A 16685-nucleotide genomic window follows, 5' to 3' on the forward strand; every position below is an offset into this window, starting at 1 on the left:
GCCAGCTTTTGTGCCAGTTTGGGCGTTTAACTCCAGCTTTTGTGCCAGTTTTGGAGTTAAACGCCAAAATTCTTGAGCTGACTTGGAACGCCTATTTGGGCCATCAAATCTCGGGCAAAGTATGAACTATTATATATTGCTGGAAAGCCCAGGATGTCTACTTTCCAACGCAATTGAGAGCGCGCCAATTGGGATTCTGTAGCTCCAGAAAATCCACTTTGAGTGCAGGGAGGTCAGAATCCAACAGCATCTGCAGTCCTTTTTCAGCCTCTGAATCAGATTTTTGCTCAGGTCCCTCAATTTCAGCCAGAAAATACCTGAAATTACAGAAAAATACACAAACTCATAGTAAATTCCAGAAGAGTGATTTTTATTTAAAAACTAATTAAAATATACTAAAAATATACTAAAAATAATGTCAAAAAGCGTATAAATTATCCGCTCATCACAACACCAAACTTAAATTGTTGCTTGTCCCGAAGCAACTGAAAATCAAATAGGATAAAAAGAAGAGAATATACAATGAATTCCAAAAACATCTATGAAGATCAGTATTAATTAGATGAGCGGGGCTTTTAGCTTTTTGCTTCTGAACAGTTTTGGCATCTCACTTTATCCTTTGAAGTTCAGAATGATTGGCATCTATAGGAACTCAGAATCCAGATAGTGTTATTGATTCTCCTAGTTAAGTACGTTGATTCTTGAACACAGCTACTTTATGAGTCTTGGCCGTGACCCTAAGCATTTTGTTTTCCAGTATTACCACCGGATACATAAATGCCACAGACACATAACTGGGTGAACCTTTTTAGATTGTGACTCAGCTTTGCTAGAGTCCCCAATTAGAGGTGTCCAGAGCTCTTAAGCACACTCTTTTTGCTTTGGACCACGACTTTAATCGCTCAGTCTCAAGTTTTCACTTGACACCTTCACGCCACAAGCACATGGTTAGGGACAGCTTGGTTTAGCTGCTTAGGCCAGGATTTTATTCCTATGGGCCCTCCTATCCACTGATGCTCAAAGCCTTGGATCCTTTTTATCACCCTTGACTTTTGGTTTAAAGGGGTATTAGCTTTTTCTGCTTGCTTTTTTTTTTTTGCAAGCTTTCCACTGCTTTTTCTTGCTTCAAGAATCAATTTTATGATTTTTCAGATCATCAGATAACATTTCTCCTTTTCCTTTTATTCTTTCAAGAGCCAACAATTTTAACATTCATAAACAATCAAATTCAAAAATATGCACTGTTCAAGCATTCATTCAGAAAAACAATAGTATTGCCACCACATCAAGATAATTAAACTGTTTTAAAATTTGAAATTCATCCACTTTTTTTTCTTTTTCAATTAAAAACATTTTTCATTTAAGAAGGGTGATGGATTCATTTTCATAGCTTTAAGGCTAATGATCATGTAATAAAGACACAAACATAGATAAACATAAAGCATAATTTTCGAAAAACAGGAAAATAAAGAGCAAGGAAGTTAAAGAACGGGTCCACCTTAGTGATGGCGGCTTGTTCTTCCTCTTGAAGATCTTATGGAGTACTTGAGCTCCTCAATGTCTCTTCCTTGCCTTTGTTGCTCCTCTCTCATGGTTCTTTGATCTTCTCTAATTTCATGGAGGAGGATGGAGTGCTCTTGGTGCTCCATCCTTAGTTGTCCCATGTTGGAACTTAATTCTCCTAGGGAGGTGTTGATTTGCTCCCAATAGTTTTGTGGAGGAAGATGCGTCCCTTGAGGCATCTCAGGAATTTCATGATGAGGAATTTTCTCATGCTCTTGATGAGGTTCTCTTGTTTTCTCCATCCTTTTCTTAGTGATGGGTTTGTCCTCATCAATGAGAATGTCTCCCTCTATGTCAATTCCAACCGAATTGCAAAGGTGACAAATGAGATGAGGGAAGGCTAACCTTGCCAAAGGAGAGGACTTGTCCGCCACCTTGTAGAGTTCTTGGGATATAACCTCATGAACTTCCACTTTCTCTCCAATCATGATGCTATGTATCATGATAGTCCGGTCTATAGTAGCTTCGGATCGGTTGCTAGTGGGAATGATTGAGCGTTGGATGAACTCCAACCATCCCCTAGCCACGGGCTTGAGGTCATGCCTTCTTAGTTGAACCGGCTTCCCTCTTGAATCTCTCTTCCATTGAGCGCCCTCTTCACATATGTCCATGAGGACTTGGTCCAACCTTTGATCAAAGTTGACCCTTCTAGTGTATGGGTGTGCATCTCCTTGCATCATAGGCAAATTGAATGCCAACCTTACATTTTCCGGACTAAAGTCTAAGTATTTCCCTCAGACCATTGTAAGCCAATTCTTAGGGTCCGGGTTCACACTTTGATCGTGGTTCTTGGTGATCCATGCATTGGCATAGAACTCTTGAACCATTAAGATTCTGACTTGTTGAATGGGGTTGGTGAGAACTTCCCAACCTCTTCTTCGGATCTCATGTCGGATCTCCGGATATTCGCCCTTTTTGAGCTTAAAAGGGACCTCGAGGATCGCCTTCTTCTTGGCTACAACTTCATAGAAGTGGTCTTGATGCACCCTTGAGAGGAATCTCTCCATCTCCCATGACTCAGAGGTGGAAGCTTTTGCCTTCCCTTTCCTCTTTCTAGAGGTTTCTCCGGCCTTTGGTGCCATAAATGGTTATGGAAAAACAAAAAGCTTTAGCTTTTACCACACCAAACTTAGAAGGTTGCTCGTCCTCAAGCAAAAGAAGAAAAAAGAGAGTAGAAAAAGAAGAAATAAAGGAGATGGAGTGGGCTTTGTGTTTCGGCCAAGGGGGAGAAGTAGTGTTTAGGTTGTGTGAAAATGAAGGAGTGAAGATGGGTTTATATAGGAGTGAGAGGGGTGTGTATGGTTCGGCCATTATGGGTGGGTTTGGGAGGGAAATTGGTTTGAATTTGAATGGTGAGGTAGGTGGGATTTTATGAAGGATGGATGTGAGTGGTGAAGAGAATGGTGGGATTTGATAGGTGAGGAGTTTTTGGGGAAGAGGTATTGAGGTGATTGGTGAATGGGTGAAGAAGAGAGAGAGTGGTGGGGATCCTGTGGGGTCCACAGATCCTGAGGTGTCAAGGATTTCTCATCCCTGCACCATGTGGCGTGCAAAACGCCCCTTGCTGCCAATCCTGGCGTTAAACGCCAGGCTGCTGCCCATTTCTGGCGTTTAACGCCAGCTTCTTGCCCATTCCTGGCGTTAAACGCCAGTCTGGTGCCCATTTCTGGCGTTAAACGCCAGTTTGGTGCCCTTTTTTGGCGTTAAACGCCCAGAATGGTGCCAGACTGGGCGTTTAACGCCCATTTTGCTACCTTTATAAACGCCAGTAACTATCTCCTCCAGGGTGTTCTATTTTTCATTCTGTTTTTCACTTTGTTTTTGCTTTTTTAATTGTTTTTGTGACTTCACATGATCATCAACCTACAGAAAACATAAAATAACAATAGAAAATAGAAAATTATCATAGAATAGTAACGATTGGGTTGCCTCCCAACAAGCGCTTCTTTAATGTCAATAGCTTGACAGTGGGCTCTCATGGAGTCTCACAGATGTTCAGAGCAATGTTGGAACCTCCCAACACCAAACTTAGAGTTTGAATGTGGGGGTTCAACACCAAACTTAGAGTTTGGTTGTGGCCTCCCAACACCAAACTTAGAGTTTGCCTGTGGGGGTTCTGTTTGACTCTGTATTGAGAGAAGCTCTTCATACTTCCTCTCCATGGTTACAGAGGGATATCCTTGAGCTTTAAACACAAGGGAGTCTTTATTCACTTGAATGATCAATTCTCCTCTGTCAACATCAATCACAGCTTTTGCTGTGGCTAGGAAGGGTCTGCTAAGGATGATGGATTCATCCATACACTTCCCAGTCTCTAGGACTATGAAATCAGCAGGGATGTAATGGTCTTCAACCTTTACCAAGACATCCTCTACAAGTCCATAAGCTTGTTTCTTTGAATTGTCTTCCATCTCCAGTGAGATTCTTGCAGCTTGTACCTCAATGATCCCTAGCTTCTCCATTACAGAGAGAGGCATAAGGTTTATACTTGATCCCAGGTCACACAGAGCCTTCTCAAAGGTCATGGTGCCTATGGTACAAGGTATTGAGAACTTTTCAGGATCTTGTCTCTTCAGAGGTAATCTCTGCCTAGTCAAGTCATCCAGTTCTTTGGTGAGCAATGGAGGTTCATCCTCCCAAGTCTCATTACCAAATAACTTGGCATTTAGCTTCATGATTGCTCCAAGGTACTTAGCAACTTGCTCTTCAGTAACATCTTCATCCTCTTCAGAGGAAGAATACTCATCAGAGCTCATGAATGGCAGAAGTAAATTCACTGGAATCTCTATGGTCTCAGTGTGAGCCTCAGATTCCCATGGTTCCTCTTTAGGGAACTCCATGGAGGTCAGTGGACGTCTATTGAGGTCTTTCTCAGTGGAGATCACTGCCTCTTCCTCCTCTCCAGGTTCGGCTGTGTGGGTTGTGGTTATGGCCTTGCACTCTCTTTTTGGATTCTCTTCTGTGTTGCTTGGGAGAGTGCTAGGAGGGAGTTCAGTAATTTTCTTACTCAGCTGACCCACTTGTGCCTCCAAATTTCTTATGGAGGACCTTGTTTCAGTCATGAAACTTTGAGTGGTTTTGATTAGATCAGAGACTATGGTTGCTAAGTCAGAGGAGTTCTGCTTAGAATGCTCTGTCTGTTGCTGAGAAGGTGATGGAAAAGGCTTGCCATTGCTAAACCTGTTTCGTCCACCATTGTTGTTGTTGAAACCTTGTTGAGGTCTCTGTTGATCCTTCCATGAGAGATTTGGGTGATTTCTCCATGAAGGATTATAGGTGTTTCCATAGGATTCTCCCATGTAATTCACCTCTTCCATTGCAGGGTTCTCAGGGTCATAAGCTTCTTCTTCAGAGGAAGCTTCCTTAGTACTGCCTGTTGCTGCTTGCATTTCAGACAGACTCTGAGAAATCATATTGACTTGTTGGGTCAATATTTTATTCTGAGCCAATATGGCATTCAGAGTATCAATCTCAAGAACTCCTTTCTTCTGAGTTGACCCATTATTCACAGAATTCCTTTCAGAGGTGTACATGAATTGGTTATTTGCAACCATTTCAATGAGTTCTTGGGCTTCTGCAGGCGTCTTCTTCAGATGAAGAGATCCTCCAGCAGAGCTATCCAATGACATCTTGGATAGTTCAGACAGACCATCATAGAAAATTCCTATGATGCTCCATTCAGAAAGCATGTCAGAAGGACATCTTTTGATTAATTGCTTGTATCTTTTCCAAGCCTCATAGAGGGATTCACCTTCCTTCTGTCTGAAGGTTTAGACTTCCACTCTAAGCTTGCTCAATTTTTGAGGTGGAAAGAACTTTGCCAAGAAGGCATTAACTAGCTTTTCCCAAGAGTTCAGGCTTTCTTTAGGTTGTGAATCCAACCATGTCCTAGCTCTGTCTCTTACAGCAAAAGAGAAGAGCATAAGTCTGTAGACTTCAGGGTCAACCCCATTGGTCTTGACAGTGTCACAAATTTGCAAGAATTCAGCTAAGAACTGATGAGGATCTTCCAATGGAAGTTCATGAAACTTGCAATTCTGTTGCATTAGAGAGACTAATTGAGGCTTAAGCTCAAAGTTGTTTGCTCCAATGGCAGGGATTGAGATGCTTCTCCCATAGAAGTCGGGAGTAGGTGCAGTAAAGTCACCAAGCACCTTCCTTGCATTGTTGGCATTGTTGTTTTCGGCTGCCATGGTTTCTTCTTCTTTGAAAAGCTCTGTTAGGCCCTCTAGAGAGAATTTTGCTTTAGCTTCTCTTAGCTTTCTCTTCAAGGTCCTTTCAGGTTCAGGATCAGCTTGAACAAGTATGCCTTTATCTTTGTTCTTACTCATATGAAAGAGAAGAGAACAAGAAAGTAGGGAATTCTCTATGTCACAGTATAGAGATTCCTTGAGGTGTCAGAGGAAAAGAAGAATAAAAGGAGGAGGTAGATAGAAGAGAATTTGAACTTATCAAGAGGGATAGAGTTCGAATTGCACCTTGAGGAGGAGTGTTAGTCCCTTAATTAGAAGGATGTGAGAAGAGGGGAAGAATTTTCAAAAATAAATTAAAAAGATTTTGAAATAAATAAAAAGAAATTTGAAAATTTGATTGAGATTTTCGAAAATTAAGATTAGGAAAGAAATTAAGTGATTTTTGAAAAGATTTTGAAGTTAGAAATTAAAAAGATATGATTGAAAATTAATTTTGAAAAAGATGTGATTGAGAAGATATGATTGAGAAGATATGATTGAAAATCAATTTTTTAAAAAAGAAAGTTTTAAAATTAAAGTTGATTACTTGACTAACAAGAAATTAAAAGATATGATTCTTAAAATTTAAAATTTGATCCTTTCTTAATAGGCAAGTAACAACTTAAAAATTTTTTAAGAAAATCTTGAATTGAAGCAAGGATTTTTGAAAATAGTAAAAATAAATATAAAATAGAAAGAAATTGATTTTGAAAGAGATATGATTGAAAAGATATGATTTGAAAAAGATTTAATTTTGAAACATTATGAAAACTTGAAAAAATGTGAATTAAAAACAAAATCTTCCCTCTAGTGTCATCCTGGCGTTAAACGCCCAGAATGGTGCCCATTCTGGCGTTTAACGCCCAAATCTCTACCTTTTTGGGTGTTAAACGCCCAGCCAGGTACCCTGGCTGGCGTTTAAACGCCAGTTTTCCTTCTTCACTGGGCGTTTTGAACGCCCAGCTTTTTCTGTTTGATTCCTCTGCTGAATGTTCTGAATCTTCAATTCTCTGTATTATTGACTTGAAAAGACATAGTTTTTAAAAAATATTTTTGAATTTTTGATGATGGGAATCAATAAAAATGCAACTAAGATCAAATAAACAATGCATGTAAGACACCAAACTTAAAAGTTTGTATACTAAGGACTATAACAATGTAAAAATGCATGTAAGAAACAACAAAACATACAAAACAAGAGAATTTGAAGATCAGAGCAATGAAATCATCAAGAACAACTTGAAGATCAATGAAGAACAATATGTATAAATTTTCGAAAATTAGAAGGATAAAGACATGCAATTGACACCAAACTTAAAATTAGACAATAGACTCAAACAAGAAACATAAAATATTTTTGGTTTTATGATTTTAAAAATTTTTTGTATTTTTTTTCGAAAATTATATAGAAAAGAAAATAAAGAGAATCAAAACTTTTAATAAGAATTCCAGGAATCATGCAATGTTAATCTAAAGTTTCAGTCTAAAAAGGATTAGACATGTTTGGCCAAGTTTCAGCAGGACATAACATTCAATAGCTAAATTGATGAGAATCAATCAGCTTTTGTGATGGTGGGAACATCACCTTGAAACTCTAGGATTCATTCTTAAAAATTCTGAAGAAAAGATACCTAATCTAAGCAACAAGATGAACCGTCAGTTGTCCAAACTCGAACAATCCCCGGCAACGGCGCCAAAAACTTGGTGCACGAAATTGTGATCATCAATAATGGTGCCAAAGGACTTGGAGCTCTCAAACGTGAATCACACTTTGTCACAATTCCGCACAACTAACCAACAAGTGCACTGGGTCGTCCAAGTAATACCTTACGTGAGTAAGGGTCGATCCCACGGAGATTGTCGGCTTGAAACAAGCTATGGTCATCTTGTAAATCTCAGTCAGGCGGATTCAAATGGTTATGGAGTTTAAAGTGATGAAAATAAACATAAAATAAAGATAGAGATACTTATGTAATTCATTGGTGGATTTCAGATAAGCGTATGAAGATGCTTTGTTCCCCTTGAACCTCTGCTTTCCTATTGCCTTCTTCCAATCATTCATACTCCTTTCCATGGCAAGCTTTATGTTGGGCATCACCGTTGTCAATGGCTACATCCCGTTCTCTCAGTGAAAATGGTCCTGATGCTCTGTCACAACATCAGCTAATCAGTTGTCGGTTCTCGATCATGTCGGAATAGGATCCATTGATCCTTTTGCGTCTGTCACACGCCCCACAATCGCGAGTTTGAAGCTCGTCACAGTCATCCCTTCCCAGATCCTACTCGGAATACCACCGACAAGGTTTAGACTTTCCGGATCTCAGGAATGGCCGCCAATAATTCTAGCCTATACCACGAAGGTTCCAATCTTAGATTAGAAACCCAAGAGATACGCATTCAAGCCATTGCTAGTAGAACAGAGGTGGTTGTCAGGCACATGTTCATAGGTGAGAATGATGATGAGTGTCACGGATCATCACATTCATCAAGTTGAAGAACGAATGAATATCTTGGAGAAGAAATAGACTTGAGTTGAATAGAAAAATAATAGTACTTTGTATTAATTCATGAAGAACAGTAGAGCTCCACACCTTAATCTATGGTGTGTAGAAACTCCACCGTTGAAAATACATAAGAACAAGGTCTAGGCATGGCCGAAGGGCCAGCCTTCAAACGTGTCTAAGATAGCATAAGACTTATCAAAGATGAAAATACAATAGCAAAAGGTCCTATTTATAGAAAACTAGTAGCCTAGGGTTACAGAAATCAGTAATTAATGCAGAAATCTTCTTCCGGGCCCACTTGGTGTGTGCTTGGGCTGAGCATTGAAGCTTCCATGTGTAGAGACTTTTCTTGGAGTTAAACGCCAGCTTTTGTGCCAATTTGGGCGTTTAACTCCAGCTTTTGTGCCAGTTTTGGAGTTAAACGCCAGAATTCTTGAGCTGACTTGGAACGCCTATTTGGGTCATCAAATCTCGGGCAAAGTATGGACTATTATATATTGCTGGAAAGCCCAGGATGTCTACGCAATTGAGAGCGCGCTAATTGGGCTTCTGTAGCTCCAGAAAATCCACTTTGAGTGCAGGGAGGTCAGAATCCAACAGCATCTGCAGCCCTTTTTCAGTCTCTGAATCAGATTTTTGCTCAGGTCCCTCAATTTCAGCCAGAAAATACCTGAAATTACAGAAAAATACACAAACTCATAGTAAAGTCCAGAAGAGTGATTTTTATTTAAAAACTAATAAAAATATAATAAAAACTAATTAAAATATACTAAAAACATACTAAAAACAATGCCAAAAAGCGTATAAATTATCCGCTCATCAGATGTCTTTTCCTTAACTTTTGTTGAACGCAAAAATCCATGACGAGCATTCTATGTTGTGTTGTTAAACTCTCTCCCGAAATAATTTACAATTAATGCAAAATTTCTAGTCGACTCTTTTCTACAAGAAGAAATCGATTTGAGAGCTTGTCATGCCACTCTTATAGGTTATAAGATGTTCGTCTCTCTTTTTAAAACATGTATTTGCGATGAGAAGATCAAAAGTTGAGAAAAAGTCCAAGATAGTTTTACCCTCGGCATTGATCAATCCGAAACCATGGCCTCCGTAAATACTTTCATACCCGGTCACTTCTCTTCCACCATGGCCATTTAAATCTCCTCCTAAGAAAATCTTATCTCCCGATGGTATGTCTTGGACTAAACTCTCTAGATCCTCCCAAAATCTTATCTTGTGTTGTTCGTCCGAACCCACTTGCAGTGCGTAGACGCTAATCACATAAAAAGTACCTCCCTCCACCATAAGTTTGATAGAGATGATCCGATCTCTCACCCTCTTGACATCCACTACATCCTTCTTCCACTGCTTATCCACAATAATACCCACTCCATTCCTATTCTTCACATTTCCTGTATACTAAAGTTTGAATCCGGAAGTATCCAACTCCCTAACCTTCACACCAACCCATTATTTCTTGTAGGCACATAATGTTAATCCTCCTCCTTGTCATGGTGTCCACCACCTCCATGAATTTTCCTATTAGAGTGCCTATGTTCCATGTCCGAAATCTCAACCTTCTATCACTCCGATCTTTACCTTTTACTTTGTGAACTAGCTTATTTACCCTCATCCGTTCACGAAAATGTGGGAACTCTTGCTCATTTAACACTACATCCGGACATCGATGCAGTGGCCCTTGCTCATTTGACATTGTACTCGAGCCATACAGCGCGTTGCTTCCGGACAACAATCTAGCTTTAGCGCAATAACGCCTTTGATTCATGTCATGAAGATTCGACTAAGTTTCTATATTGGTTGTCGAAAACCTAACACAACCCTCCTCTTTTATCCGGACTTGGGACCGGCTATGTATCACAAGTGTAACTTAGGCGGAGTTATCTCAAATTTTTTACCATTTGCTAATTAACGATAGAGAGGGAGAGAGAGAGGGGGAGAGGAAGAGAGAGAAAAAGAGGGAGGAAAAGAGAGAAGGTAACTACTTGGTAACTGCCATAAGCTTGTTGTTTTTAAGTTTTGTTTCCATCTCAAATTCTTAACCATTTGCTAATTAACGATATAATAATAATAATAATAATATAAAAAAATTCATAAAGACAAGAGAAAGCAAGTAGTGAAAGAAGCTAATGTAACTTATGAAAAAATATAGAGTATTAATATACTATTTGTCAACTTATTGCCAATAATAATTAATTATCATATTTTAATTACAATTAACATTGACACATTCAGGAGACACATCTACAAAGACACTTTCATTAGACACAGTCATAAAAAAGACATTTCTATTAGACACATCCACAAAGACACTTCCATTAAACATAATCATAAACAAGAGTTGGCAAAAGTTGGTAAAATCCTTGTTAGTTTGGGGTTGACTTAATTATTTTATTTTATTTAAGGGTTAATACTTAATACTAGCTATATCTTTTTTAAAAATTTTGATAGGTAAAAGTATTCAACAGTTTCGATTTTAACAATAACCCATCCCTAATCACTCCAACATATATATACATGTTACAAACAAGACAAAAGATGAAAATATTGTTAGTTCAGTTGTCGCCAGAAGACAATTTTTGCTTCTTCTTCCACTGGTATGCAGCTTCTAAGATCTTAAGATTAGTCGTCTGAATTTCTTCAGGGAACAAATAGTCGATATTTTCCCCAATTCTGCCAAATCAAAAGAACAGGAGTTAATATGAAATCTAGTAAAGGCTTTTATAACCAGAATGGCAAAAATAGAATATTGACAGTAACAAAATACAAACCTGGCAGAACCATCTTCAGTAGTAACTTTTCTTCTCTTTTTGAGCTTCTTCGGCAGCTTAGACTGGACTAAGCTAATATCACCAAGCTCCCCAGAAGAAGCCTCCATGTTGAGCCATTTCTCCAATAGCATTGCCCTTTCTTCCTTCAGTTCCGGAGCTGACGATCTGAAGTAGTTAAGAGCTTCCTCAAACACCCCTGATTTAAGCACGAAACAAAAGTAGAGTGAATCAGGATATCATTCCAATTCAGATAAAAGAATAAACAAACAACAAAAGCATCGGGATCACATACTTCTAGCACGCTGAAGGCATTCCCTCCCTTGCTCTTCTTCTGTCAAGTCTAAACTGTTCTGATCTATTGCTGTAGCCTCGAATTCCACATAGCTTATCCATACCTTCAAGTGCTTTGTTTTATTAAGAAGCCTTTCATAAAGCGCTCTTGCTCTCTCAAATTCACCTTCTGCAGTCTCAAAGTCAATATATGCCTGATTTGAAATCACAAATTGATAGACAGGTTAGCACAAAAATGCACATAGCATATTAGAAAAATTATGCATTACATAAGATGTCATAATACATCAGAGAAAAGAAATGATGAAAGAATGATATAACAAGAATGGTTAGGCATTGATTGGTACAAGGCATTAAATGTACCTTCCACAATAGCTCAGGCATATCCAATGCTGGTTGAGCGATTGCAAGCTCGAATATTGCTCTAGCTCGATCAGTCTCAGATAAAGATCTCTCCAATTCTGCATACTTGCTCCAAGCATAGCAATTTTCAGGCGACCACTCCAGATACTTTTCATATAGTTTTCTGCATCTATCTATGTTACCAAGCTGCAGTTCTATCTCTATATACTTCTTGAAAATCTGTTGTCCAGAGAGCAGGGCTGTGTAAGATAACCATGCTTCAATAAAAAGACATCATTGCATTTACATCAGCATATATATTACCTTGTCTTTTGGAGCCTTTCCAATGGCATTTCCTAATATCTGTCAAGCACCCTTGAGATTCAGCTGACGTATTTCAAACTGGGCTGCTAGAAGCCATATCTTTGCAAATGAAAACTTACTATGTGGTATCAAGTTGAGACACTCCCTATAAGAAAGAAAGCCACAGAGAGGAGCAGCAGTGTCAATATACAATACAAAAGATCAACACTGGAGTTTGGCTTCAGTTCCACAGATGTTGTGATATTCATTCATAATTATTGAAATTGCAGTGCTATGACCATTATCCAAATCAAATCACTATATGTTAGACAAGGTTATGCTATATCATAAAGCTAATTATCATGGTAACTCCAACCAGTCAATTTGATAGGGTTCAAAATTGAATCTATTTGAGTCTACAGTATCTTGAAGCACATAAGATACTTTAAATGCAGTACATATGCTAATTGAAGTAACACATTCTCTTTAGACTTGAGTCCACCTATTCACTAATACCAAAATTACGAAATTTATGAGCAATTTTATTTTATTATAAGAACTTAAAGATTGAAGCAAGAGCCACAAACAGATGCGAACATTATATTGAAATTTAGAAGAATTCCAAATTTAATTTCTGAACTTCAGTATTACAAGGCACAAACCTGTATACATCTCTTGTTCGATCCACATCTTCAGCATCAAGCTCTTTGTAGAGTGCATAATTAATCCTAAGTAACACAGACAAATGGCAAATATTAGGGGGCAAATGAAAAAAGTAAAAATCCCGAATAAAAACACATTAAGGAATAAAGTTAGTCGAATCAAACAAACCACAAATAGATATATCGCTGCCAGAATCGCTTCTCCTCTGCAGGAGGAACATTGGCTATAGCTCTCTCATACACCTCCTTGATCCTTTCCTTATTGCCCACACTCTCCTCCAATCGTATATAGTCAAACCATGAATCATAGTTCAACGGATTTTTCCTCACTTCATCCTCATACTGAAACCTCCTTTTTCCGACAATAGCATCCTCAATCCCTTCCCTGTCACCATACTGCTTCTCAAATGCCACAAATTTACGGTACAAGTCTTCTGCCCTCCCCTTGGGAATATGATCAAGAGCAAACTTATATATACGCCTTGCACGCTCAGTCTCCTTACATCTCTCCTCAAACTCAGCAAAAGCAACAAACAGCTGCTCAGCTTCCTCATCATCAGCAAGCTTCTCCACCGCTCTCTCATAAACATTCCTAGCCTTTGCCACCTCCCCATTCTTCATCTCGAACTTGGCATGCCGAATCCACGCCCCAACCCTAGGGTGGCACTGCACAAAACGCTCGAATATCCCCCTGGCTCGCTCAATTTCATTGTACCTAAGCTCAAACTTGATGTAAGAGAGCCATCCCTGCTGATCAGGCATCCACTTCATCCACCTCTCGAAAACCTGCCATTGTGAAAAGTCAAGTTGCTTACTCTTCATATAATCAGTAATATTTGTTAGCTATTAATTGTTTCAACTTATGCAGCAGTAGCATTAGAGACATATAAAGTGTGATGTTATATAAACTGTAATCCATGTGTGAGTAATTTAATTCAGTTCATTCACTCATAAAATACCTGTCTGGCACCAGCAACATTGCCAAGCAGTTCCTCCATATGTATATACTTGTACCATAACTGGTCGACCCTCGGTAGGCGGGTGACAGCGCGGTTCCACACGTTTCGCGCATGGTTGATGAACTTGTTCTTCATCTCCATCTCTGCATACTTGAGCCAAAGGGTGTGGTTCTTGTTGTCAACTTCCAGTGCTTTCTCCCAAGCAGAGCGTGCTCCCTTGAAGTCCTTCTGAGACTCTTCCCACTGTGCATACTTAATCCGCACGCCAATGTTCCGTCTCACACGCCGAATCAAGTCCTCAAACTCTTTTCGCTTGCGGAGGCGGTACTCGCCAAGCTCAGTGGCATCGGGGATCTTCTGCTTTGGCGGGCGGATTTCAAGCTCTTGCCGCTCCCGAGCCTCCCGGAGAATCTGCTCCGCTGTGATTTGAATCGGAGCAGGTGTCTTGTTCTTGACCCGCGTTGGCCGTGGAAGCTTCACCTCCGTGTCCTTGAGCGTGAGGTAACCCAATGTTGAGTCTGCTTCTTTTGACAAAGACATCGCCCCAGTTGAAAGGTGCAGTAAAACGAAGGATTTTGCTGTAAGAAAATCGCGGTTGCGGAATTTAAAGCGTTTGTTTAGTCAGCTACAATTTCTTTGTCCAGCTGGTTTGAACTTCAGATGTCCTGTGTTCCAGCTGCATTATAAATTACAAATTGAAAGTTGAATTCAGCAACACAGATCACATAACAATAGCAACGGCAATTCACATAACAAATGCTAAGTTGAGTTCTTCTTTTACATTATCTTGATGATGTGCCAGGTTCCAAAAGCATCAGTATGTGGTGAGGGCAAATCATTATGAGGGAAAATTCTAACTAGTTACTTAAAATTAGAATAATTTTAAACAAATGCTATATCGAATTATCAACTTTGAACTTCAGAAAAATTAACTAGCAAATAAGGAAAAATAACAAGGTTTTGTACCTATCTGGCTAGAACGGCAACAGTCGAGAGAGAAAGAGAGGAGAGCAGAGGCATAGCTCCGAAGGAAAGAGCAGAGTGGATAAGGAACGGCGGCAAAGGCGGTGGCGAGGCAGACGCAAAGGCGGCGAATGACACCAACAACACGACCCTGGGGAGTACCTGGCGGCGCGATTGAGAAGCCTTGGCGACACTGTGGCGCGCCTTGATCGACGGGATCCTTGGCGGTACTGCCGGCGGCGGGGTTGACGGGAGGATTCCTTCACTGCTCGAGCTCAGGCTAGAGGAGAAAGGAGAGACTGAGACTGAAAATTGAAATAGGAGGGGGTTAGGGACTCGCGGTATAGTTCTAAACTTAGGAGTATTTTAATAATTTCAATTTCTAGGCTTAAAGTAGTTTTTTTATATTTTTTTTTTTATATACGAAAGAAAGGAGACTCGAACTCTAAACCTCTTAATTGAGTATGAGGAGATTGTGTCATTTGAGCTATAAGTCTATAACTCATTGGCTAGGCTTAAAGTAGTTTAATTGTAATTAAAACTTAAATTTGATTTTAGAAAGATTAAGATAAAATAACTTTGTAGTTAAAGATTAAATTATCTTTTTAAAATTTATTTTTTTTAATTGTATTATACATTTGAAACAATAGTTCAATTTAAAAATACTAAAAGATTCTCTTAATCATATTTTAAAAAACAAAATATTTTTTTAAAATTAATTTTAAAAGACTAAAATATCCTTTCTGAATTAAAAGTGTTTATACAACCATATTTTAGGGCTTGTTTGGGCCATTTTTGAAAAAGATATTTTTTAAATGAAATTTTTTTTAAAAAAAAATTACAAAAATAAAAGAGATTTTATATTTGGATAACTTATGTAAAAATATTTTTTTATTTATTAATCATTTAGATAAAATAAAATAAAAATATTTTTTTGTTCATTTATTATATGAAAAAATATTTTAGAAAAAAGATCTTTTAAAAAAAATATAAATTATAGTTTCTCAAAAAAGATGTTTATTTTATTTTTCTAGTATTTTTATTTTTACTATTAAAATATTTTCAAATACACTAAAAAAAAGATTATTTTTCATTAAAAAATATCTTTTTATCAATTTAATAGCGCTCAAACAAGCACTTAATCTTTTAAAAATAATCTTAAAAGATATTTAGTCTGTTTTTTTAATATACCTTTTGTTTGCCTAATAATAAAACCCCATCTAGTTTGTTGACAAATTAGGCAAGTTACTACATATGAAATGTTTTGCTTGAGTTTAACTATTTATCAGAGGATATGAAATGTTAAAAAAATATATATATATATATATTATAATCTTTTCTTAATTTTTTATATTTAAGCTTTTTTAAAAAATTAAAAATAATGGATGTTGCAAGGAAAAAGAGAAAATGAATTATACGTACCTCTTCAATACAAGCTTTGTTATTATTTAATTAATATCTTTTGTAAATGAAACACTACATACAAAGTGTAGCGTTCTTTGCTTTTTTTTTATGAATTATGAAACACTGCATTCTTTGTTATAGAATGCGACACTCCAGTCAGAGCATTTAGCAAAGTGCTCAAAATGATGTCATATATATATTAGTTGTTTAAAGTGATGTCATATTTTATTCGACATAAATTTCAAAAGATCACACTTATATAACCTATTTTAAAATATTACATATTGAAATATATGTTTATTTTTATTATCTTGGATAATTTTCTGTATAATAGATAATAGATAGGTAAATAACATATTTTCCCCCTATAAATAAGATCATTATTTCTTGTTATTTATTTGATCTTATTAGAAAACTTCAGTTAGCACTTAGCAATTAGCTAACAAAATAGTAGATAAAAATATATTAAAAGTGAAAAAATTTGGCCAAAAAAAGTTGATTTATTGATGCAAACAGAATTATAGCATTTTAGTTTTCATCAAAATCTGAAGAAGTTCTGTACATTACTGGACAAAAATCACCTTAGGTTTTTCTTTTGAATTTCAACTGATGAGAAATTTGTAAACTACTACACCTTTATTGGTTTTCAATAGGAAGGGGTCAATGTATTTTAGAA

General features: G+C 37.7%; 2 protein-coding genes and 1 non-coding gene across 6 annotated transcripts; 1 reads left to right on the forward strand and 2 right to left on the reverse strand.

The window, feature by feature from the left end:
* Nucleotides 1-5246: 5246 nt before the first annotated feature.
* LOC148575392 (small nucleolar RNA R71) lies at nucleotides 5247-5354 on the forward strand. The gene has a single exon (XR_015905524.1). It is a non-coding gene; the product is annotated as a small nucleolar RNA R71 (small nucleolar RNA).
* Nucleotides 5355-10453: 5099 nt separating this feature from the next.
* LOC148575393 (pre-mRNA-splicing factor CLF1-like) lies at nucleotides 10454-11952 on the reverse strand. Its single transcript, XM_088504035.1, has 4 exons — nucleotides 11740-11952; nucleotides 11378-11570; nucleotides 11086-11281; nucleotides 10454-10987 (listed from the first exon to the last, which is right to left on the reverse strand). Exons 1-4 carry the CDS (start codon nucleotides 11758-11760, stop codon nucleotides 10870-10872), a joined length of 528 nt encoding a protein of 175 aa, XP_088360161.1. The 5' UTR covers nucleotides 11761-11952; the 3' UTR covers nucleotides 10454-10869.
* A 100-nt stretch (nucleotides 11953-12052) lies between these two features.
* On the reverse strand, nucleotides 12053-14927 carry LOC107626074 (uncharacterized). 4 transcript variants are annotated; one of them, XM_088504032.1, is made up of 6 exons: nucleotides 14744-14927; nucleotides 14609-14664; nucleotides 13643-14220; nucleotides 12853-13469; nucleotides 12684-12749; nucleotides 12053-12187 (listed from the first exon to the last, which is right to left on the reverse strand). In XM_088504032.1, the coding sequence occupies exons 3-6, from the start codon at nucleotides 14180-14182 to the stop codon at nucleotides 12085-12087; spliced, it is 1326 nt and encodes a 441-aa protein (XP_088360158.1). In that variant the 5' UTR covers nucleotides 14183-14220; nucleotides 14609-14664; nucleotides 14744-14927; the 3' UTR covers nucleotides 12053-12084. The 4 variants fall into 4 exon arrangements, with proteins under 4 accessions (XP_088360158.1, XP_088360157.1, XP_088360159.1 ...); XM_088504031.1 differs by having other exon boundaries at nucleotides 13643-14276; XM_088504033.1 differs by lacking the exon at nucleotides 14609-14664 and having other exon boundaries at nucleotides 14768-14927.
* Between the last annotated feature and the right edge of the window lie 1758 nt (nucleotides 14928-16685).

The sequence above is a fragment of the Arachis ipaensis genome, chromosome B2 (genome assembly GCF_059453495.1).
Source record: "Arachis ipaensis isolate K30076 ecotype BB chromosome B2, ASM5945349v1, whole genome shotgun sequence".
Classification (NCBI taxonomy): Eukaryota; Viridiplantae; Streptophyta; class Magnoliopsida; order Fabales; family Fabaceae; genus Arachis; species Arachis ipaensis.

What these genes read in the sequence shown, in the direction of transcription:
- LOC148575393 (XM_088504035.1), bottom strand. Translation starts at nt 11,760, where the DNA reads ATGCCTGAGCTATTGTGGAAG. An exon ending in TGCCTGAGCTATTGTGGAAG is followed by an intron (nt 11,571 to 11,739) that starts GTACATTTAATG and finishes ATTTCAAATCAG; the next exon opens with GCATATATTGACTTTGAGAC. An exon ending in ATGCCTTCAGCGTGCTAGAA is followed by an intron (nt 11,282 to 11,377) that starts GTATGTGATCCC and finishes TGCTTAAATCAG; the next exon opens with GGGTGTTTGAGGAAGCTCTT.
- LOC107626074 (XM_088504033.1), bottom strand. Translation starts at nt 14,182, where the DNA reads ATGTCTTTGTCAAAAGAAGCAGACTCAACATTGGGTTACCTCACGCTC. An exon ending in ATGTTGCTGGTGCCAGACAG is followed by an intron (nt 13,470 to 13,642) that starts GTATTTTATGAG and finishes TCACAATGGCAG; the next exon opens with GTTTTCGAGAGGTGGATGAA. An exon ending in CGAACAAGAGATGTATACAG is followed by an intron (nt 12,188 to 12,683) that starts GTTTGTGCCTTG and finishes TCTTTCTTATAG; the next exon opens with GGAGTGTCTCAACTTGATAC.